Source organism: Mangifera indica, chromosome 19 (genome assembly GCF_011075055.1).
Source record: "Mangifera indica cultivar Alphonso chromosome 19, CATAS_Mindica_2.1, whole genome shotgun sequence".
NCBI classification, from domain to species: domain Eukaryota; kingdom Viridiplantae; phylum Streptophyta; class Magnoliopsida; order Sapindales; family Anacardiaceae; genus Mangifera; species Mangifera indica.
In genome coordinates, this window is record NC_058155.1 from 8,416,242 (window position 1) to 8,439,619 (window position 23,378).

The window sequence follows — 23,378 nt, forward strand, 5'->3', positions numbered from 1 at the left end:
CAATTTATGCGTGCGAGAGCCACAAAAGTCTAATGTAATTTTGTTTAAAAGCAATTTATGAAAAACAATAATGTACGCATTTTTATTTCTTTCTAAGAATAAATTATTGGGAGGTTGTTAGGATCCTAAGTATAATGTATAAGACTTAAATCCCATATTAGGAAGTATAAGTTTCTAATATAAGGTTTATATAACCTCGGACTCTTTAATATTCATAATTAGTTTTTGAGATATAGTTCTCTCAAAGTTCATATAATTTGGTATTAAAGCTATCAATACATTTTCCAGTTGCAATCACATAGATGGTGACACCGGTATTGTAGTGTTATCCTCTCATATTGGAAAATATAGTGTGATCATATGTTAAGATCTGCATAACCAGCTTATGTGGTGGGTTAGGGATAGAAAGAAGGTCGAAAGACTTATTCCCACCCAAGGTATAGTGAAATCTATAACTCCCATCCTCTAACTTTCAAAACCACAAACACTTACCTATAAACAAATTTCTGCTAAAAATCTCAATTAAGGTTAGGGTTTTCTCCCCAGGTTTAGAAACTTACAATTTTCCTCTCAATCCAAAGTTTGAAAACTAATAAATAACCCCCAAGGGTTTGTTCCTATTCTCTTCAGCATCAATTATCATCTTCGATTGTCGACCATTCCCCTTCTCGTCTTATCTTTCTCTCTAGTTACTCTGCTTTCCCTTTTCAACCATTTTCAATTAAGACAAAGACGAACGATCTTTGTTAAAGACGAAGACACGTCGTCTTTATCTATTAGATGAATACAACGAGTCTTCATCTAAAAGACAAAGACGATGTGTCTTTTTCTCAAACAAAGACAATTTGTTTTCATCTGAGATAAAGAAAATTTCATTTTTGTCTCAGTTGAAAATGGTTGAAGAGAGATAAGAAGGGAGGTAAGACGGTTGATGATTGGAGATGACGAATTGACACCAAAGAGAAGAGAAACAAACCTTAGGGGGTATTTATTAGTTTTCAAACTTTGGATTAGGGTTGAAATTGTAAGTTTCTAAAGCTGGGGAGAAAAATATAATAAAACTTTAATTTTTAAATTTTTTATAAATAATAATTTTATTCCTAACTCAACTAAACTTTTTTATAAAAATTTACTTATAGATAGGTATTTAAATTTTTTAAAATTGAAGGGTAAAAATTAAACATTTCACTATACCTTGGGTGGAAAAAGTCTTTTGGCTTAGAAAGAATATTTTTGGTATATTATTTTAGGGTAAATGGGAGAATGTATCAAAACCAATCATACATTTATGCTTCACCTAACTCTTTGTCAATAAAGAGTTGAAAAGTCATGTTGTGATATCATTCATCCATCCAAATGCACCAAATATAACTTCATATTATCATCCATCCAAATCCATCCAAATGCACCAAAGATAATAAACCCAAATTACTTATGACAATTGACGCATAACTACCATATAATTAGATTCAAACTGAGTTAAATTTAAATTAAAATGAGTTTAAATTTACCTCAACTCAGTTAGCTTGAAAAATTCACATTCGAGTTTGAGCTTTACTCGTTAAGATAACTTAATTTTTTTTTTATAAACTTTTAGCTTATTAATTTCCTAAATTTAAAAAAATTATGCTTTTCTAATAAAAGGAAACATAAAATGAAATTATCGTAGGACGAAAATTGAAAAAATTAAACTTATTTATAATATATGAGTATTAAAAATCTACACTAACAATTTTATTCTCTTGCTATAAATAAACATTCAACTCTCGAGTCTCAACTGATTTTAAATTTTCAATTGTTTCACATTAATGAGTTTAATTTTAATAACTCAACTCACTTACTATAAATAAGTTTATATTATTTATAATCATAATTTAATTTTTTAAGTATATTTTCTATTATCTTAAAAAAAGTTTGTTGAACTTGAGCTTGGTGGGTATTTAATTCGTACTCATTCGAATTAAATTAGAAATTAAATTCAAACTAACTCAATTAGATCTAATCTCGACACTGTCCTTTCCCAGCCGTCCTAATAGTAGAAAATTATAGTCAATGCTCTGAGTGTAATGCAAGTGCGAATGGTTGCGATTATCGGACCCCACCAATCCCAAGTACCTCGGAGAAGCAGAACTCTCCCGTTTCAGGGGTCCATTCCAATTAAAAAATTTGTTCACATCTTTCAGTTAAACCATAAACATTTCTGGTTACACTTTAAATCCATGATTTAAATCTTTAATCTAATTAATTTTTTTTGCTAAAACGAAAAGAAATGCTTTTGGAAAGACGTGTTTGACGATGTAAGCCAAATCACAGAGATTGAGAACAAGGCAAGGCAGTTTCCCTCAACCGTTACAGCCAATCCGTCCTCTCTGTAATTAGGGTTTTAATTTTTTTTCCAAAATTGAAATCAATTTCAATAATTATTCTAATTAAATTAATTAATTAAAAAATTTACCTTTTTTATGTTTATATATCCGTCTCTCTATTTATGAACATTCACTCTTTATCTCTCTCTTGCTGATTATTGGCAGCAGCTGCCTGTAGGCTGTAGCTGCTCCTACTTATATTTGCCCTGAAATTTTGATTCCTGGGTTGATCTGGTTTCAGCTTTTTGAGTTAGAGAGAGATATGGAGGATGGTTTGTGTCAGTGGAGTGTGTTCAGATCTCTGTTGGCTATTCTTCAGTGGTGGGCTTTCAACGTTACCGTGATTATCATGAACAAGTGGATCTTTCAGGTTTATTTTTCTGCCTCTCGTTGTATAATTTTGTATGAATTCTTGTAAATTGGGGGGCGCCAACCCGGTTGAGTTCGTTTAATTGTCTTCATGAGTGGAGTTTGGTTCGTGCTTTAAATTTATTATGTTATAATTCTCAATTCTCAAGTTTTATCTTGTTATTGTACTGTGATGTTGATTTTGTTTGAGGGGTTGACTTAATTTTTGGTCGGTGTTGGGTTTTTAGTGTTTGGGCTCCTCTTTTTGTTGGTTTTTATTTCTAAGTTTGTTAATTAATCGAGGGCTGTGTCTGGCTGCGCGGAATTTGATTTCGGTGGGATTGGCTGTTATTATTCTTTCTGAAAAATGACGGATGGCGTGTCAACTCCAAAGCTTTAACTCCATGCAACCAAAGACAGTGTGTTTGTTTGGTTCCATAGAAAAAAATTATTACTTTATTTCTATTGGTGCTTTGAGTTCTAGTTGATTTATTCATAGTTTATAATTATATTTCATCTTGTTGAATTTCTTTTACATTTGTTTATGGGATCTTGATGCCGTTAGAATCACTTTTCTGTATGTGGAGGAAAGCAGCTTTTGCCTAGGCTGTTTGTTTTGTTCGCTTATGAGCCGTTTGTCTGGGAAGAGAATTTCAGATCTAAACTATAGGTTAGAAATGTGGATGGTTAGGGAAAGGGGTTGCTTTTTATGTACAAGGTTTGTTGGACCTACATTAATTTTACAATTATATCTCAATTTGGTTCTTTTACAGAAACTGGACTTCAAATTTCCTCTAACAGTGTCATGTATTCACTTCATATGCTCATCCATTGGAGCATATATGGTGATCAAGGTGCTGAAACTTAAACCCTTGATAATGGTTGACCCTGGAGATAGATGGAGAAGGATATTTCCCATGTCTTTTGTGTTCTGTATCAACATTGTGTTGGGGAATGTGAGTTTACGCTACATTCCAGTTTCTTTTATGCAGACAATTAAGTCATTCACTCCAGCAACTACAGGTCTGATTCTATAGTTGGTATCATGAATTTTTATCGCTCTTCTATGCATTCTAGTAAATTTCATGTGATTGATTTATAATAATACCTGATCTCGATGGATTTTGCAGTTGTTTTACAGTGGATGGTTTGGAGAAAGTACTTTGACTGGCGAATTTGGGCTTCTTTGGTACCCATAGTTGGGGGAATACTTCTCACATCTGTCACAGAGCTGAGTTTTAATATGTTTGGATTTTGCGCAGCATTATTTGGATGTTTGGCCACATCTACAAAGACTATCCTTGCAGAATCTCTGCTTCACGGATACAAATTTGACAGGTAGTGCCTTTGTCATTTGAGTTTGTAAATGTTTTCTCCTTGTGGAATTCTTTCATATAGTTTAGATCAAAATTTTCTAGCCGCTGTTATTTTTCATCTGAATGTATTGTTGTTAGTGTGATCATGGACTGTGTTATATCTCAAATATTATCTATATAGAAATATATCATTAATGTTTCTACTTAAATATCACCAATAAACTATATGTTCCTGGGCTCATTAAATCCAGGTACAGTAAGGAGTAAGTTTAATGAAGATGATGGAAACCAATTTTAATCTGGAGGAAATTGAATATGGGTACAATTAGGAGGAAGTATAACGAAATCAAGAATTTTTAAAGATAGTCTTATTCGTGCAGAAATCATACATCTTTGTTACTGGTGCTTGCTTAGATTCTTCTGGATACATAAGAAAAAACTATTCTGTTGCTGATTATTTGAAATGATTATCTAAGATCATTCAATTTTTGAATAGTGTGTGGATTTGTGTGCTTGCGTAAAGACCTCTGAAATGAATTGTCATTGTACAATTTGTACTGATTTCCTTTATCCCTCTTATTTTTTATGAACTTAAGCATAAACACAGTGTACTATATGGCACCGTTTGCTACAATGATCTTGGGATTTCCAGCATTGTTACTAGAAGGAAATGGGGTTTTGGATTGGCTTAACACCCACCCTGCTCCTTGGTCTTCCCTCATCATCATTTTGAGCTCTGGGGTGCTGGCATTCTGTCTGAATTTCTCCATCTTTTACGTGATTCACTCCACAACGGCTGTCACATTTAATGTAGCGGGAAATCTTAAGGTAATTTGAATTTAAGGTTGTGATCCTTCATACGTCTTGATATTACTGATTCCTTGTTTAATAAGTATATCCTCCAAGTCAATGTGGGCTAGCGATACCGATTACTTTAGTTCTAGAAATTATCCTACCCCTGTAGGTAGGCATAGAGAGAAATCACTATTAATAAATTTTCATTTCCCTAACTTGCATATATTCCCTGTTTACCCGCAGAATTTGTTTAACGTTTTCGAATGTTTCTACCTGTTCTCAACACGGAATTGTCTTTCTTGCATGCTTTATTTCCCTACATTATTCTATAGAAACTTATAAGATGTGGGATACCATAAATTACATGTGCATGTAGGATGATGCAAACAAGATTTAAAGTTGATATGGTAGCTGATTATGATGTTGCACTATGAGTATTTCTTAATCTAGTAACGCTTATTCTGTACAGGTTGCAGTTGCCGTCTTGATTTCCTGGTCGATATTCCGGAATCCTATCTCAGGTTTGAATGCTGTTGGATGTGCTATTACACTTGTCGGATGTACATTCTACGGATACGTGAGACACTTGATTGCTCAGCAGCCACCACCGGGAACTCCATGTACACCGCGAACACCAAGGAATAGGATGGAACAACTACTTCCCCTTGTAAATGATAAATTAGACGATAAGGTCTAGTTTTAAGAGGGCATACGTGAGGAGAGGAGAGGAGAGATTTTTAAATTAAACAAATTAGAGTTATTATTATGGTAAATTTTATTTTATTTTTATTATAGTTAATAAAATTAACTAATTTAAATAGTCTTAATAAAAACTTGCAAAAGGGAAGGAACAGAGCAGATCTAAGAAACAAAGACTGAACACAATCCAACCATGATTTCAATTTCAATTACAATTATCCACATTTTGTACATTAAATGCCTTGAAAATATTAAAACATTACTTAAAAATGAGAAACAATTTTTTTCAGTTCTATTTTATTTTTTTAAAAATGCTTTTATTCTTTTTCAAACATTTAAAATGGTTTTACTGCTTTTAAGCATTGCTGTGTTGAACGAGAATGTATTTTTTTGTACATAAATATATGAACACATAACTTAGTGGCTTACAAGAATGAAACTAAAATTAACGAAAGAGTATGGCATGTAAGAGTTTCAAAGTAGTTTGGTCACAAGAAAGAATTCCAGAGAGTATTTTTATAAAGTGGGCTAGAGTTTGTCTTTCTTACTTCGAGAAAGAACAAAACATATTGCAGAAAGAATATCTTTTTCTTGTTAGTTTTTCTGAGAGACGAGTAGAGTGGCAGATTTTCTAGTGATTGATTCGTCTTGAACTTACAATGCTGTCATAGGCAACAGATACTTAAGAGCCTCGTGGTCATCTCAATATATCACCTGATTATGAAATGTCTTACACCTATTGGAGTTGGAATAGTTAGAGGATCTCAATTAAGTTCTGGAAAATGTTCCAACCAAGCCTTTAGGATGACCTCAAAAGGAAAGAGATAGCTCTTGAAGATGACATTGGAATGCCAAGTTCCAGATATTTGAGGTCCCAAGAAAGCGAGTTACCTACTAAACCTGTCAAAAAAGTGAGAAAAATCCAAGCTGACGAGCAAGAGCCAACCCAAACTCTCAAAAAAGATGGAGACCTAAATAAACATGTTGCTACACATCTTATTTAATCATTACAGGCAAATCTAGACATATTTGTCTTTGCTCACATTGGTATGAGAGAGATCAATCTCCAAGTGATATGTTGAATACAATTTTACAATATGTTGGAGCAAGTGGCAGACAAACTTCTCTCTATTGGCTTCATTCGGGAATCTCATTCCTAATCAATCATATTCTAGTTTTAAAGCCCAATGGTAAATACATAAAATCTTTATCATTCAAAGCTAGTTCCGAGTGCTTGTCAACTATCAACTAGGATGGAACAACGTGACCTTCAAGATATCATAACTTCTAAAACGACTTAATTGATACATAGCTCATATATGCGATGTATTAAATGTTCACCACCAAGAGGGCAATTATTATGAGATCAAAAAACTTAATCCAGGGCAAACCTTGATGACCATTACAGTGAATAACAATTTGAGAATAATGATTAGTGGGAGTGATTTCATAAACTAAATCAAAATGTCAAAACTCAAAGAAGACTCGCCACCTTTTAGAAACTTCACCATATGATAATTGAAATCATGTGTATCATTACCTTAACAATAACTCAGTGATAAAGATAAGTTTCCTATTAACTAGCTATGAAATTCAACTATAATTAATATAATGTATTTACTTTTCCTAATTTTATTATTATCTTACCTAATGAGATATTACTTTATTTTTTATTCAAAATCACTTAATCATATAATAATACATATCAAATATATATATATATATATATATATATATATATATATATATTTATATATTCAAAATAGATATACATAATTTTATTATTTATGTTATTGTTGAATTATAAAGAGAATTTTACTACTTGATTATTTTGTTTCATAAATGAAGCATTTGGGCCTTGTTCTCATAAAAACCAAAATTGTTTTAAGTAGACCGACAGGATTACAGTAATAGAATAATATATTATCTTATATATTAGAAATCAATTTTTTTTCTTTTTAATCAAATATCATACCATAAGTCTTTTTAAAAATAATATAATAAAGTAATACAAATTTTTAATCATCGGTTAATTATTTTAAAAAATATTATAAATATATTAAAAATATAAAATTTTTTATATACATTATTATTATATCTTTATTTTTTTTAAAAAGGTTTATTAATTTATATTGATAATCAATAAAATTATGTACATATTTTGAGTATATAAAATGAGTACAAAGATAATATATCTTTATGTGATGAGTGATTTTAAATATAAAATAAAATAATATTTAATCACTAAATAATATATTATATGTATACTCATTTTATAATTTCAAAATATGTATATATAATATTATTTATTAATAATATATATATATATATAATATTATAAGATATGTATCATATCATATAATATATTTATTATATCATATATATTCTATAATATATATTATTTTTTATTTATATTATATTATATATGTATTATATAATTCTGATAACTATTAATTAAATAATTCATGACCAAACGTGTAATCCACGCACATTGCTCAATAGCATTGGAACACACAATTCCCCGATTTCATCCCCAAAACAAGCAAAAACGATGAGGACCTCTAGGCAAACATTGCCTTCAATCAATTTTCATTCCATCACTAACCGTTCCATCGCGATCAAGTTGACTGGTAACAGTATTCAAGACAGAGCAAAGTTGGTACAGATATTAATATTAGATTAGATGTGCTATTATTACAGAACTTAATTATCTTTATCTGCCATACGCTTAGCTTATACCTGTGCCTAATATTGTAATCCTGACGATTAATAATTTAATACATAATTAAGCTAGAAGCCAGAAGTTCTTCTGCCATCTAGTGCTGATAAGGTATCCTCCCATCCCTCTGCTTTGCTTCCTCACTCCAACAGTCAAGCACTCGGCATTTTTTATGCACTGCTCCACAAACTCCTCGGTTCTGCTGGTCCCAACGAAGCTACCAAAAACCCACAAGAGTCAAATGGATAATGATAAAAAAAAAGAACCATAGATCCAAGGATGAAGAAAAAGGAGTACTTCGGTTACCAGTTAATGAATGGGGAGGGCCTCTTTTGACCCACTATTAGAACAGATACCTCTAGCTTTTTAACCTGGCTTATCACTGTGGCTAGCTTTGTTCCCTGGATCACAAGTGCTTCAACTTCCACCTGCACATTTTGCCCACAAGAGCAGAGAAAGCACAACACCACTTCAACTAAAGTGACAGAAATACCTGCTATATCTCTCTTTTTACAGAAAATTACATGTACAATGAAAAAGAAGAAATAAATGTACAACAAATATGAAGTAACTGGAAAAAGGAAAAAATCCCAGAGTCCCATTTCCTCCTTTGAAGAATATTAACAAGAATATGAGGCAATAAGAGTAACCCAAATGCACCTGAAAATATCTTCTCACAAAACTCAAAAGCATAATAAGATAGTTGCAATGTTGGATCTATCAAACAAAAGCCCTTTTTTCTTTCGGAAAAATGTATTATACATGACCCAAGTTAGCTTCATAGGTTAAGCTAAAGGATCCATCGAAAAAAGTTAGTTTCATTAACATGATTTTCTTTTTAAGTTAAAAATTTAGACGGATTAACTTGACACCGAATAATAATGTATAATAAAGCGAAAGGTTTTTTACTTAACGCAGGAACTTTAGAACGAAGAAACAAACTTCATACATACCTCAGGTCTGCAGGCCTTGCAGAGAGCTCCAAGGGAGTTAGCGAGGACAGGAGAATGATTTGAAGAACAGTCATGGAGGTGGGAAGGAGGAGGGATGACATGAAGAAGGGTGAGTAAATCGCCCCTGTTGGTTACATGAGTAAGAGCCCACATCATTGCATGTTTGGAGTGAGAAGTTTGATCCACTAAAACCATCACTCTCTTCCTCATCACCGACCCACCATTGTCTCCAACACCGTACTGATTTAGCCCTTCCATTTGCTTCAAACTTCCCTCGCCGCAGTGCCTATTTTCACTGCAGTAACTGTTGCTACCACCGGTTCCCCACCTCCAAGACGATGACCTCCAAGTTTCTTTTCCACTAAGTTGCCTCAAAAATGAAACTGAAGTTGGCATTTTGCTACACAGTTTGCCAAATGTGAAGAGAAAATTATAACGCTTCACAGGTGTAAACTAGCATGCACGTGCAAGTAGTTTACAGAGAAGAAGGAGAGTGTTTAAGAAAGAAATGAAAATAAAAAGAAATGAGATTAGAGAAAGACAAAAAGAGGGATGAATGAGATTGGGAGCTATAGGTGATGAAGAAGAAAAGCCAAGACTTTTTTAATCTTTGTGCAGGTTAAAGTAACCGAAATCGCTGCGGGATAAATTGAGGCTTCATACGCCAGTGAGGAAGAAATAGTAAACAATCTGTGTGTTCAGTTTCTGATGAGGAAAGAGAGGGTTCTCTGTACCATAAATAAATTGATGATTAGTTTTTTTTTTTTTTTTAAGGAACCCAACCGAAAATATCGAACAAGTTAAACCTTGACTGACCTTAAACGTCTGATATTAAAATATCATCAAGGCATGACTTGAATTCATATATGAGAGGTAGCTTTCAATGCATATGGGGAAGCTGGTCCATGTCTGTGAAAGATGATTGTTGGTTACCACTGCAGGCTAGGAGCATGGCCAGCGATCAAGTTGTAGCGCCATTCCATTTACGTTGATGGGTCACTTTTAGGCGAATCCCAACGCCATGGCATGGCCTTCTTCAACTCCTGTTAGATCACAAGTTCCTGTAAATCGGTTCCCTCTTATGCTAGGCAGACGTGACCACATCTTGGAAACTCTTCCAAATCATACTCCATTTGGAACCCAAGCCCTCCTTTGGCAATTTTGCCAAGGTTACATTCGAACCAAATTCATTTAAATTTTAATTTAAATAAATCTAAAACAAGTTTGATTGAAGTAAACTTAAGTTTGAGTTTGGGTTAAAACTCGAGTTTAAATTTTAAGGATGTTTGGTTAATAAAATTCGTGAATTTAAAAATTTATGATATGAATTGACTAAAACGATATCTTTTTTATTTATGCATATCAAAATGATATTAATTTAGTTATTTTTGTTCGGTTATAACTGAATTCAAAACCTCGAACTTAAATTAGATTTAAATTTGAACTTAATCACTCATATATAAATCGAGTTCAAACATCTTTAAAATGAGTTCAATAAATTCAAGTTCAAACATAAACTTAATTTCACTTAAGTCGAACTAAACTCGAGGATTGAACCTAACCTTAAATTCCACACCAAACGTTTAAGCGATCTCTTAAATGCAATAGAAATTAGCTTGAATCAGATTAAAATCCAAGAATTAAATTAGTGTAATTAGTTGAAAATGGTCAGGAAGCAAGCATGTGATATCATAAATTGCAAGTACTATTATTATTATTTATTATGAAATGGGTCAGCCTTTCCTAATTAGCCACAAACTTTAAATGGGCACAGTAACTTTAGCTACGGGCATATTCTTTTCTTTTAATTGCTCAGCTTCGCCTGCAAAGAAAAAGCAGGCCCACTGTAAAGAATCCTGATCTGACAGACAGCCTATAATTCATTAATTTTTATTCAAGGAAATGTCAGAATTGGGGCGCTAGTGAATTGGGCTAATACCGTCAGATGGTCGTACTTGCAAATAATTGCTCCCGAGCGAATCACTGAGTCTGGGCTTATCGTGAAATTACCATTATATCCTTTTGTTTTTTTGCTTTCTTGGCTTCATTCCAATAAATTTGATCTCCCACTAATTCCAACATCACAAAGTAACGGTTGACAAAATCTTTCAATTCCAAATAACCCAACATGAAAATCTTTCAACTAAAACTTTTGTGTGTACAAATAAATAAATATATATTATAAAATTTAAAATTATTATATTATTAATTTAAAATTATTTAATTATATAATAATGATACATATATATTCAAAAATTAATATATATAATTTTATTAAATTTTTTCACTCATTCTGATCAAATAGACATATTTTTATTTGGGAGAAGTTCAAAAAATGTGGCATTATGACAACCTTATTCCATTCCATACATCTCATGATCCTTGATGCCTCTTAGGAAACAAACGTACTCTTAAATCACCTTTGCTTTGGTATATCTAAAGTCATCGTTTGATAATAAAATAACCCTTAAGTAACATTTAATCTTTGATTCTAAGGATTATTCTAAGTGATGAAGAGAAATTTTTATCTTATAAAAGGTCAAAGTTTAAATAACATAAACTCTCACATGTAAAAGATCAAGTTCAAACTACAAATAATTGAAGACCTAACTAGTAACACCACGATAAAACATATATGATTTATCTGTTACAATGGTTAAAACTCTAGCCATTATTTGTAGCTCCAAATAATAGATCTCATGAAATTACCATTGAATGCTCCAAATAATATACTTTGTAAGCATAAGTCTATCTGCAAAGGATAAATTTTCTCCTCCAAGACGAGATTTCTTCCAATATTTTCCTTGCCAAAGGAAGGCAATCCCCATAGGTTAGCTTGAAGGTGAAAAGAGGCACCCCCAAGTACTTTATTGGAAGCTTCCCTTCTGCATAGTTCAATATATTCATCAACCTGATTTTCTCTTCAATAGAAATGCCTCTAAAGAATATATTCCTTTTGGCGTGGTTAGCTTTCAAACTAAACCACCCTGGGAACCTGGGAACCTTAGTACACATTCATTAAAATACTTAAGGAACACTCATCCACAGGACAAAAAAACACGGGGACATCAACAAAATATAAGTGGGCTATATTTTGATCGAAAGGTTCTTAGCAACATTATCCAACAGGCAGGAAAGAAGTTCTATAACAATCACAAATAAATAAGGACAAAAAGGATCCCCTTGTCTGAGCCCCTTGAGCTACCAAAAAAGGCCTAATTTAGAAGTGGAGACACAAACCTCAATCCATTTCACCATCAAGTCCACCTTAGAACACATCTCTTCATCTTAGCCGACCTGTGCTCAGAATGGCAATGGCAATGGCAACATAAACAACATAAACAACACAAAGAGGCAAGAGAGAGAGAGAGAAAGGGCTATGGTGGCCTGGTAAGTTTGATCAGAGAAGATTGTGAAGAGGGGCCAGTGCTAGAGAGAGCGCTCTGGTGGAACTTGATGAGAACTGGCTTCACCAATCCAACATGCCAATGAAGTAAGGTCTGATGTGGCTATTATAACAATGCCCTCAAGTCCACTAGCCCATTAAAACCCAGGAAAGGAATTTAATTGATATGGTATTCCAGGAGAAAGGGTTTTACCATTTTATGAGTGACAAGAATTTGGCAATAACAAAAGAATGGAACAAAGCCAACATATTTACAGCATTTACAAATTACAATAATGCACACTTGACATGAAAAGGAGAATTTTCAAGTTTGTTGCTACCCACATAAATTGATAGTCCAGTCCCAATCATCGATATAGTTCTTTCATGATTTCATTTCAATGGAAATGCCATCTTCAGAGTGCCTTCATAACAACTTTGCCAGTCGTGTGAACACCCATTGCAGCAAGTTTCAGTACTGGACGACTACTATACAACCTGCAATTATAACTCATATTAGGAAAAAGAAGCATCAACAATATAAGATTACCACCAAATTGTTTAAGGTTTCATTCCCATCCTATGTGTTATTTTATCCAATTCTGTAAACAACTTCGAAGAAACAAAAAAGGCTCAGTTGGACGAACAAGTTAAAAGATTAAATTTATCAGTGGAACAGGGAGCTACCCAAGCCGATCTAGTGTTTGTTTCATGGATTCAATTTTGGAACCAGGTTTAGGTGAACAAAAATACCCAAACTAAACCAAATCCAGCTAACATATCTGCAACCCTAGACATATCAACTCCTGCAACACATGCTGCAGGATTTTCATCACATATTTAAGAAGACAGAAGCTTTTTAGATCTGATCCCTGCAAGTACTAGCAAATAATGCATAAAGATGCCTCAGTTTACCTCAACCTACTAATGTCACCCCCTCCCTCTACAGTAGAATATGAATCAAGTTCAGGTATGGTTACTAGTGACCAAATTTTTAACATATGAGGTCATTGCTTCATAGATGGGAAATATACATACACATCTCATTTCTTTTCACTTGAAGGGCAGCAATTGAGAGTGGCAATCTCAAAAGCATGTAAACAATAACCAAAAAACCAAGGCAACACTGAACACTCACCCTGCCAATGCAAGCCCCCAGGTGGAAAGAGCAAACAACATCTTTCCTGCATGCCAGATACCAAAAATCTTCTCCAATTTGCTCAATTTGCCCCCACCACCCAATGCTTTAGCTAGAACTGCCAATACGTAATATTCAAGATCAATAATAACTTAAAATGGGGCAAATCTCAGCTCATCGAGGTGAAAGGTGCTGCGTTTGAAGTTAAACTAGGGAAGATTTAAAAAACTGTCAAGCATCAGATCATGCCCATATATATCTAGTTTAAAAGCATCAAATTTCAATAAATAAAGAAAGAAACAAAACACATTGGTGCTTTGAAACTAGTTTCATATCATTCACTAAACGTATGCCTACTCTATACAAGAAACTATGACAAAGTTACAATAAGAGGGAGCTATACACAACCTTAGTTGGATTCTGAAAATTAAAATCACAAAGAGAATGACTTTCAAGATTAAAATGTTCAAAAGCAGACTTACTTTTCTGAAGCTCCTCTGGTGTCACATTCTGTAATTCCACGTAACCGAATGATGTGAGTTACATACATGAAACAGACCATAACCATGAACTTTTGAGTGGAAACACACCTGAGCTTTTGGGTTGGCAAAAATGCATTTAGCCATGAAGTTAGCAACCCCATCAACCACATGCTCCTCACTAACAATTACATAACTCTCATCATCGATTCCACTCCATTCCTCCACATTACTTGGTAACATTTCATCCGTCACCCAAACCCACCAATTCGGATTTTCTTGATCAACATTAATCAAAAGTCCGGCTGAAAGCACGTCATCACCTGATCAAATAACCATATATACAAGTCATTATCAAGCTCCAAACCTATAGCATTAAAAACTAACTCAAAAAAAAAAGGAAACCTGTGGCCTCCTTAAAAGGAAACTCAATCCCAGTTCCATTAATCGATTCCTGACGAAATTTTCTTAGCCTAGACAAGAATTCCCCAGAATCAACGGTAGCCACTAGCCGTGCATACAACTACAATTACAAAACAACTTCTAATTAATTTAAGCCCTCTTCATATTGAAAATCACGGTAACTAGACATCAAATTACAAAAATTAAAGCAAAAAAATATCATCTTTATATTTAAAAAGCTCCAAAACAACAAATACATACATCAGGAGGACAGTCGTTCAACAAAGCTGGTGATTCAGACAAATTTTCAAGTAGCTTAAGGTTCTGCTCCAGCAAGTTCCTTAACCGGCCATTTTCGGATTTCAGAGCCTCCAATTCTTCTCTAGATACAGCCTTTGTTTCGGTCTCCTCATGGTGGTGATGTTGGTGGCAACATTCGACGGCTTTCCATGCCACGTCAGCCACCTCCATGACAGTTTTCGCTACCTGTATCGCCTCGCGGCCTGTCATGATTTTTGATCAGGAGAAATTTGTGCAACAACCCCAGGCCGCTCGATTTTGTTCTTGATGTCGTTTTGTGTTCGTGATGGTTGCCGTTGCGTCTGAAAATGAAAGTTGACACAGCGGACGGCGGGGAGGCGATAAGAAATAATAATAGTACTTTTGCTAGCTTAGAGGATAAAATCTGTATTTACAAAATAGCCCACAAGTCTTTAAATCTCATATATTGGATAAAAGTTATGTAGAGTAAATTAATTTTCCTCGGTAGGTTTGGCCTAAAAGAATGTTAGATTATGCTATAAAAAATATTTTTTTCACTTAACATCTAAAAATATATAAAAAATAATAATATAAGAGTAAAAAAGTAATTTCACTATGTATAAGTTTTGAAATAAAAAATAGATTCTCTTCATATATTATATTCTAAAAGTTTTAAACATAATTTAGCTTTTTGACATGTTTTAAAACTTGTATTTACACCCCTAGACCTTAGCCAACATTGAATCACACTATTATCATTGCCAACAATCGAGCCATGACATCAAGATTACCAAGATAGGCAAGTGCATGTGACAAAGAGTTGTGATAAAGACTACGGAGATTGATTTATATTGTGGAGAGTGATTATCGTCAGTGTTAATTAGAGAAATTGAAAGTTTTATCAATAAAAATTGATGAAATTATTGAGAGAATGAATTGAAAATGGAGATATCAAGCCTAAAATGCATTTGAAAGTTGATGAATCATTAGAGATGGTTGTTTGAAGTGAAAATGACAGTTAATGTTTGTCAACTCAAAAGAAGGGGGATGCAAGTGAAGTGCAATTTGCATATTTAAATGTTTTTGATTTTTGATTAATTTGGGGTTATATTATAATTTTAAAAAATGAAATTATGGAGATAAAATAGTAATTTTATTTTCTATTACTATTTTCTATTTTTTTATTATATTGTTGTGTGAGAATGTGTTATTTATTTTTTCTATAGATAGAAAAATGTTTTTAGACAAACCTTAAGAGGAAAAATGTAATTTACTTATTTTTATTAATTGCTAACTAATTAATTTAGTATTGAAGAATGAAAGATGTCCTCTCTTAAGTCCCTGTCTTGTCTTAAAAAAATAAAGCGTTTTCAAAAAGGGATAGATTAAGATAAAAAATATTATTATAGACGAGATGTGAATAAATATATTATCATCTCTATCGGTTTTCCCAATTCCATTGTCATCTAATTTATTAAAATACACATTCCCTTTTAAAAATATTTATCAAAAGCCATTAGTATATAAAATCCAACTCCAATTCATTTTCTTTTGAAAACCTTAATAATTTCATTCTCTACTCTAGTGTTGGTGCCAATTCTTTATGATATTGCATAACATTATTTTGAGTTTTCCTCTTTTCCATGTTTGATCAATAGCATATGCATGGATTTGTTTACACTCCTTTTTCAATTCTCCTTCCTTTATTTCCCATTTGTTGTCACTTAATTTTGTTTGTATGGTTGTGCAGTGCATGGATTAGGCAACAATGGTGGGTTGCTGTTTGGGGTTAAGTGAATGGATTGTTATTGTAAGGTGTTGGTCCTAGTAGTGGGGTGCCATAAGGATAACAAAAGGAGAAAGAAATAATGGTATACCAAGAAAGGTAAGAAAAAAACATTAAGGGAGAGAAAGACAAGAAGAAGAAAAGTCAAAGCTTTATGGTGATCTTTGGGTGGGTTTGTGGCTGAATTTGTGGTGGGTTCTTAGTGAGTTTATGGGTGGGTTTGTGATTGAGTTTCTTGTGGGCTTGTAGGTGAGGTTGTGGTGGGTTTTTTATGGACATTACGGTGGGTTTTAGATGGGTCCGGGGTTCTATAATTTTTTGCAATATTTGTTATTTGTTCGGCTGAATTGTAGTTTTTCAATGCTAAACAAGACCAAGTTTGTGGTGGATTATGGCTTAAAGTTTTCAAACCTCCAGGGTCCTTCTTAGAGCTGGGTTGGAGACATATATGAGGACAAAGTGAGGGTTAGAGTTGGGATGACCACTTTCCCATCGGACAGGATGAGAAATTGTTCTTAAACTCAAGGATGAAAACGAGGAATAACATATCTAATCATATATTGTTTTGTTGTCAGCAAGATTTATTCATGATTATAAGGGAAGTTTGATCAAAGAGATAAAAAGATTAATTTAGTAATATATTTTTTATTATTTATATTATTTTATTAAAATTATAAATAATAAAAAATTTTAATAATATTTTATTACTAATATTAATAATCAAGATTATCATAACCAAATATAGATAGATTCTAAAAGTTTAAAATAAACTACTATACTTCGTATAATATCATTACTACGTAAACATAATGTATACAATCCACATCTTAGTCACGTTAATAAGAAAAAAATAATTTTATGTAGATGAAAACATAATTGGGGTGTAATTTTTTTTATGTTAATTCTAATTTAAAATTGTTTAATCAACCAAATAGGGTTAGTATTAATCAGTATTTTTGACAGCAAAACCAACGGCTCTGATCTTATGATCACTCTAGTTAGAAATGGAACGACACAGAGGTACCTCTCCTTTCATTACTTCTTCCCCTTCATGCTCCATTAGACTTTTCTGAATGCAGAGGAGGGCAATATAGCACAAACTCCAAACCGACTCAGAATGACCGAAGAAGCGCAAGATATAAAGACTGTGAAGAAGGAAGCGCACGATAACATGGAATCTCAAATTAAGGTTGCCATGCACTCTCGCATAGCTCACTTCAAAAAACAAGCCGAGTACACACTCATAAACTCTCACTCTCTGTACATATTTATGTTTAGTTGTTCAATGAAGGAGTATAAATTCAATTATTTTATTATTTGAGTGATTTTTTTGTTCTATTATTTCTTTATCGTGTTTAGAAAGTTGATTTTTGTGGTTTAATCTGTTTAATTATTGAATGGGATCGTCGGGGACTGGTAGGGGGATTTTGTTTACTTTAATTCCGAGACATTGATTAATTGTAAGAGAATGAATGAATACTGTGATAGAGAGACAATGTTAGGCTGAGTATAATCCTACTTTTGTTTAAACAAAAACTGACCTTGTTCACATAAAAGAGGCCATGAATCGTTTTGTCTTGGTGATGGTGCTGCTCAAGTGAGCTATTGGTGTTTTGAGCTAGCGTTTAGTGAGTAAGATTTTCAATTCCTATGTGGACTTTGGCTTGAAGTGGAAATTGATCCTTGTCTTGACTTCTGTGTTACTAAAAAGTGATTTTGATGGTGTAAGCTTTCTCAAGGGACTTAAAGGGTGAATAAACGTTAAATTCTTTTTGTTACAGAAGTTTAGGGTTCTAGGACAGTGGAATAAGGGAGGGTCCTGAGATGGCTGGGATGATGTTTTGATGTTGACTGTTGTGTTGATGATTAACTACAAGTACGTTTTTTAATCCACTTTGCATTAGTGGAGGGTAGAATATTGGACTCAGCAGGTTAGAATAGAGCATTGGTATCTTATTGGCTCAAGTCTTATTTACAATGAAGCCACCATTGATAATCCAACAGCCAATTTGTTTTTTTTTTTCTTTCTAAAATCCACAATGTGTGGATGGAATAAAAAAAGAACTTGTTGGAAATAAACTTGATGCAAATCAAAAGAGATTTTGGAAGAAGTCAAATGAAAGACCCATGTTTGAAGATGATTTCTTGCCAACTGGGGGATGAAAAGTATGTTATTTAGTTTGTCTTCTAAATGATAAGGAAAAATAGAGTTAAAGGCTAGTAAATGCATTTGAACCTCCCTATTTCTTTTAGTCTTGTGTTCTAAATGATATTCCGGTTTCTCTTTCTAGGTTATATGATTTGCCAAAGTTCAATTCAATGTCCAAAATAAAGAGAAAAGATTAGAAAATCCAGTTTATGTGATAAAATGTTGATTGAAGATTGTTCTCTTCTTGGTAATTTGCTTACTATTTTATGTGTAGCTTCCTTGATTTCCTTATTCTTTTGTGGCCAAATATGGTTTTACATGCAAACGGTCCTTGCTATTTAATCTTATGTTTTTTCTTTTGGGTTGTGCTTAAAACTTGATGATTATCATGTAGTCATCAGAATATATGTGGTGATGCTGATTAAATTTATTGCATAGTATCTTGATTAATACCTTAGCTTGAGTTGTTCATGTATGTAAGCCAAAAAATGAGAGTGGTTGAATAATTATTGCAATTTGTTCCCACTTGCAGTTCTTTGACTTTTGAGGGGGTTCGAAGATTGTTAGAGAAGGACCTTGGTGTGGAGACATATGCTCTGGATGTGTATAAGAAATTTATAAAGCAATGTTTGGCAGAGGTACCCTTTTCATGTCCAAATACTTCTTCAGTCTTCTTCTATGTATTAGTAGGTTTTATTAGAAGGCGTATATTCTGATGTTCACTTTTTATTTTCTTTTGCATTGAGTTATGTGTTACTTTTCTCATTTAATTACTTATTTTTGGTTGAAGTGATTTGGTAATTACTTAACATTTATCATAGAAAATAAATTTTATTAGTCTTCAGTTTGTTGGAAATTCTTGATTGCTTGTTAGTGGGTACAATATAGTGAAGCCTAAAATCTCTTTATTTGACCTTCTAGTATGTAAACATTGAATCATAGAGATTTGGAAAAGATGTGCATACTCTTGCCACGTTTTTGGGAATTTGGTGCCACTGCTTGCACATAGTTCTTTTAGTCTTGGAAATATATTTGGTAGGTTATATTATCATCATCACCTTTTTGTTATGACTAGTATTGTATTGTCATTTCTTTAATTATTATCTCTAATATTTCATCATCATTTATACTAGATTTGCTAGCAAATTTTTTATTTTCAAGTTTTGACTGTTGATATAAGATTTCAAAGTATTATATATACTCACATTTGCTTGTATTTGATTATCTCTTAATGGTAGTGCATGGATGATACTGGTGACAACAATGCCTCAAATACTTCTAGGAAGGCTGCTAAACCAGATTTAAGTTCAATAAAAGTAGAAGGAGAAAAAATTCTTAAAAGTTGTCAGTCAACAAAAGACATAAAAAAAGAACCTTGCTCCGATGATGCAGAGAAAATGGAAGACTCGCCAGTACTGGGCCTTCTGACTGGAAATAAAACACCTAAATCGGAACCTGAGGAAACTCAAGGCCATGATAAAGAACCTCCAAGTGAGGGAGCAATAAAGATGGCCATCATAAAGAAAGCTGCTTTCATCAAAGCTAATTCTGAGTATGCTACTTCATTATTTGAAACTTTATTAATTGTATTTCTATTACTCCATGTGTATACACCCTCTCTTTTATCATATTGTGCATTTATGTTCATATTCCCTATGCTTATGAATTATATAAGTTTTCAGTTGAATCATTTCTTTGATGTATATTTTCCCGGGGTTCAAGTGATTGAAACATATACTATTTCTTGCTTTCTTTCAGAACAATTACAATGGCTGGACTTCGTCGATTGTTGGAGGAAGATTTTAAACTTGATAAATATGCTCTTGATCCATTTAAGAAGTTGATTAGTGCAACGTTAGATGAGGTGAGTTATTGAAGATGCATCATTTATTTATTACAGTTACTTTATTATGTGAGTTAACATTTTGGTAATTACCTCTGGTGTTTGTCAGGTACTGAGATCTGATGAAGTGCCTTCAACTGTGGGGAAGAATAAAAACGTCAAGAACAATTCTTATAACAAAGCATCAAAAAATGTCATTAGTGAAGCAAGTTCTGAATCATCAGAAATTGAGACCAGAGAGAAAGAAGATGTAAAACCCAGAAAGAAAATTGTTTCAAAAGAAAAGTTGCAGAATTCTGGATGGCTTAAAAAAGGGAAAAGACCGGAAAAGGAAGCCAATGTATCTGACAAGAAGCGTATCAAAACTACAAAAACAGTGGCAGAGGATAATAGTGATGCAAAAGAGAGTGAGATTGTCTCTGAAGATGATCAATCAGAATTATCTGCTGAGAAACCTGTGAAGGTCGTCCTTTTTATTTGTCAAAGATCTGTTCCAAATCTAAAAGCTGATCAAACTCATCTTATTATTTTCATCTTGTTATCAAATGCAGAAAAAAGAAGTTTCAACTCCAGCATACGGGAAACGCGTAGAGCATCTAAAAACAGTGATAAAATCCTGTGGGATGAGGTTCTACTTCAACTCAGAATTTTTTAGCTTACAATTGTTATCTAGGTTGATGCCTTAAATTGTTTACTTCTTTTGCAGTGTTCCTCCCTCAATTTACAAGAAGGTCAAGCAAGTGCCTGAGAATAAACGTGAAGCTCAACTAATAAAGGAATTGGAGGATATACTTTCTAGGGAAGGACTGTCTTCAAATCCTTCTGAAAAAGGTAGGCATTTTTATTGTATTTCCTAGCTTTGGTATGTGAACTGTCAATCTTTGGTGCAATGTTTGCTGATGGCAGACATTTACAATGATAGTTAAGTTGTTTGTTATCTTGTCACTTGTTTCAAGCAAATATAAGCAGATTAAAAAAAGTCAAATATAGGGCTGTTTACTTTTTAAATTTTCACTTACCCAATCTAAGTATGGTGATTTAGGTTAAATTACATTTGTTCTCACACATCCAAAAACAGAAGTAAGATTTTTGAAAAGCATTGAAGGATTAACTGCCTTTAAAAGAATAACTTGTGATAAATGGTCATGCGAAAAACATTTTTTTGAAGATCTGAAGTTTACTGGATTTCTCTATATAATCCCTTAGGTAAATGGGATCAGATATTGTCTAACAAACTGGAACATTGTTCTTTTCCCTTCCATTAGAGCTGGAGTTGGTGGAATCTTCCTCTTTCTTGTTAATTGCTTGATTTCACTCTTGGGCAATGAAAGAGAATTTGTGGAACAACCCTGTCCTTTGTGTTCTCATAAGATCTAGGGCATTGTCATATGGATGCTCAAGGCATCTAGTGTCCTTGAGGTTGCAGGATCTTGGTCCATGAGTAGAAAAACTGTCACCACTAATCAGATTTTAGAGTCTTGTTGTTATTAAGGTTAACTGGTCCTTGTTTTACTAATGGGGTTGTACAGACCCTAATATGTTTGCAGCATGTTTGATGCATTAAGATTGATAAGTAGTGTTTTTGTTTTTGGAACAATATATCCATAGAAATCAAGGAAGTCAAAAAAAAAAAGGAAAGAGCAAGAGAACTTGAAGGCATCGACATGAGTAACATTGTATCAAGTTCACGTAGAAGGTCCACAACCAGTTTTGTTCCTCCACCAAAGCCCAAAATACCTGAGTTAAGTGATAGTAGTGATGAAGACAGTGACAATGATGATGACAGTGACAACGTTGATGAGAATAATGACGATGCTGATGATGGTAGCCAAAGTGAAGAAGTAAATGAGGGTAAGTCATCTTAAGGATCTTTTGTGCCCACTTTATTTTTGTTGTTGGTTGCATCGGCAGCAATTCATTATCACTACATTCAATGATACAAGGACTTGGGTCATGTTATTATTCGCTTTTCATGGCTAAGCTTTTGGGCTTCAGTGTTTAATTTAGGTTTGGCTTTCATCTGTTTAACCTAATTGTTTGTTCCCTAACATGATCTTTACCCAACATTTGCAGAGGAGGCCGAGGACAGTGATTAAATCCTGCACTGGTAGGGTAGAAGATGATGAGAGGAGCTTCAATTTATCTTGTAATGTCGTTGATATCCTTTTAATTTAGTTTTTATATATATTGCATTGGGTGTGGTGGCAACAGGCAACCTTTGATGAGATCCTGCCCACACCTTTACTATAGCCAATTTGATAATCTTCAAGGCTATCGTCTCCAGATTAGGTTGTAGATTTAAGCTTAGATTGTTGTATGTTGACATTTCAGTTATGAGTTATATTAGTTATAAATGTCAAATGTTTTTCCTAAATGTGGACTTGGTTTTTTGGGGGTGGACAGCACTATTATCTGTAAAAAAAAGAAAAAAGCTTCTGCTGATTCAGGTTTTTTAAAGATTGAAAAGAAATGACAGGGCATCTCTTTTCTAACTAGGTTCAATTGGCTGATTCGAATCAATCACTTGGATGACAGAATATCTTGAGCACCTATGATGGTGATCACATTTGCTGGTGCATGATGTTTAAACATAAAATTGAGTCCTTGTAAATAGGCAGATCCAGATGCTCTTATTTTAGGATAAGAGGGACAATTGCTTCCATTACTGAACTGAGAGACACTATATTCTCCTTTAGGTGTTTCAATTGCAGTATATGTTGAAGGCGTTGATACAGAAAA

General features: G+C 33.3%; 4 protein-coding genes across 6 annotated transcripts; 2 read left to right on the forward strand and 2 right to left on the reverse strand.

Annotated features, from left to right (window-relative positions):
• Positions 1-2,179: 2,179 nt before the first annotated feature.
• Positions 2,180-5,614, forward strand: LOC123202660 (UDP-galactose transporter 1). Of its 3 annotated transcripts, none has more exons than XM_044618656.1 (6): positions 2,180-2,327; positions 2,608-2,736; positions 3,488-3,737; positions 3,845-4,052; positions 4,627-4,858; positions 5,295-5,614. In XM_044618656.1, exons 2-6 carry the CDS (start codon positions 2,629-2,631, stop codon positions 5,520-5,522), a joined length of 1,026 nt encoding a protein of 341 aa, XP_044474591.1. In that variant the 5' UTR covers positions 2,180-2,327; positions 2,608-2,628; the 3' UTR covers positions 5,523-5,614. The 3 variants fall into 3 exon arrangements, with proteins under 3 accessions (XP_044474591.1, XP_044474593.1, XP_044474592.1); XM_044618658.1 differs by having other exon boundaries at positions 2,197-2,327; positions 2,535-2,736; XM_044618657.1 differs by having other exon boundaries at positions 2,212-2,371.
• Positions 5,615-7,993: 2,379 nt separating this feature from the next.
• On the reverse strand, positions 7,994-9,976 carry LOC123203098. The gene is made up of 3 exons (XM_044619276.1): positions 9,197-9,976; positions 8,550-8,671; positions 7,994-8,460 (listed from the first exon to the last, which is right to left on the reverse strand). Exons 1-3 carry the CDS (start codon positions 9,590-9,592, stop codon positions 8,310-8,312), a joined length of 669 nt encoding a protein of 222 aa, XP_044475211.1. The 5' UTR covers positions 9,593-9,976; the 3' UTR covers positions 7,994-8,309.
• A 2,779-nt stretch (positions 9,977-12,755) lies between these two features.
• Positions 12,756-15,263, reverse strand: LOC123202600. Its single transcript, XM_044618554.1, has 6 exons — positions 14,862-15,263; positions 14,604-14,721; positions 14,310-14,521; positions 14,202-14,229; positions 13,720-13,837; positions 12,756-13,079 (listed from the first exon to the last, which is right to left on the reverse strand). Exons 1-6 carry the CDS (start codon positions 15,108-15,110, stop codon positions 12,998-13,000), a joined length of 807 nt encoding a protein of 268 aa, XP_044474489.1. The 5' UTR covers positions 15,111-15,263; the 3' UTR covers positions 12,756-12,997.
• A 2,312-nt stretch (positions 15,264-17,575) lies between these two features.
• Positions 17,576-23,013, forward strand: LOC123202710 (enolase-phosphatase E1-like). Its single transcript, XM_044618753.1, has 9 exons — positions 17,576-17,880; positions 19,329-19,434; positions 20,035-20,348; positions 20,555-20,660; positions 20,749-21,102; positions 21,191-21,267; positions 21,346-21,470; positions 22,248-22,490; positions 22,713-23,013. Exons 1-9 carry the CDS (start codon positions 17,765-17,767, stop codon positions 22,733-22,735), a joined length of 1,464 nt encoding a protein of 487 aa, XP_044474688.1. The 5' UTR covers positions 17,576-17,764; the 3' UTR covers positions 22,736-23,013.
• Positions 23,014-23,378: the final 365 nt, after the last annotated feature.

Coding starts and splice junctions, on each gene's coding strand:
- LOC123203098 (XM_044619276.1), bottom strand. CDS start 9,592: ATGCCAACTTCAGTTTCATTTTTGAGGCAACTTAGTGGAAAAGAAACT. Junction 8,672..9,196: donor GCAAGGCCTGCAGACCTGAG/GTATGTATGAAG, acceptor CAAAATGTGCAG/GTGGAAGTTGAAGCACTTGT. Junction 8,461..8,549: donor CCCTCCCCATTCATTAACTG/GTAACCGAAGTA, acceptor GGTTTTTGGTAG/CTTCGTTGGGACCAGCAGAA.
- LOC123202710 (XM_044618753.1), top strand. CDS start 17,765: ATGACCGAAGAAGCGCAAGATATAAAGACTGTGAAGAAGGAAGCGCAC. Junction 17,881..19,328: donor CACTTCAAAAAACAAGCCGA/GTACACACTCAT, acceptor TCCCACTTGCAG/TTCTTTGACTTTTGAGGGGG. Junction 22,491..22,712: donor AAGTGAAGAAGTAAATGAGG/GTAAGTCATCTT, acceptor CAACATTTGCAG/AGGAGGCCGAGGACAGTGAT.
- LOC123202660 (XM_044618656.1), top strand. CDS start 2,629: ATGGAGGATGGTTTGTGTCAGTGGAGTGTGTTCAGATCTCTGTTGGCT. Junction 3,738..3,844: donor ATTCACTCCAGCAACTACAG/GTCTGATTCTAT, acceptor TGGATTTTGCAG/TTGTTTTACAGTGGATGGTT. Junction 4,053..4,626: donor CACGGATACAAATTTGACAG/GTAGTGCCTTTG, acceptor TATGAACTTAAG/CATAAACACAGTGTACTATA.
- LOC123202600 (XM_044618554.1), bottom strand. CDS start 15,110: ATGACAGGCCGCGAGGCGATACAGGTAGCGAAAACTGTCATGGAGGTG. Junction 14,522..14,603: donor TCCTTTTAAGGAGGCCACAG/GTTTCCTTTTTT, acceptor TTATTTGATCAG/GTGATGACGTGCTTTCAGCC. Junction 13,080..13,719: donor TGGGGGCTTGCATTGGCAGG/GTGAGTGTTCAG, acceptor TTATAATTGCAG/GTTGTATAGTAGTCGTCCAG.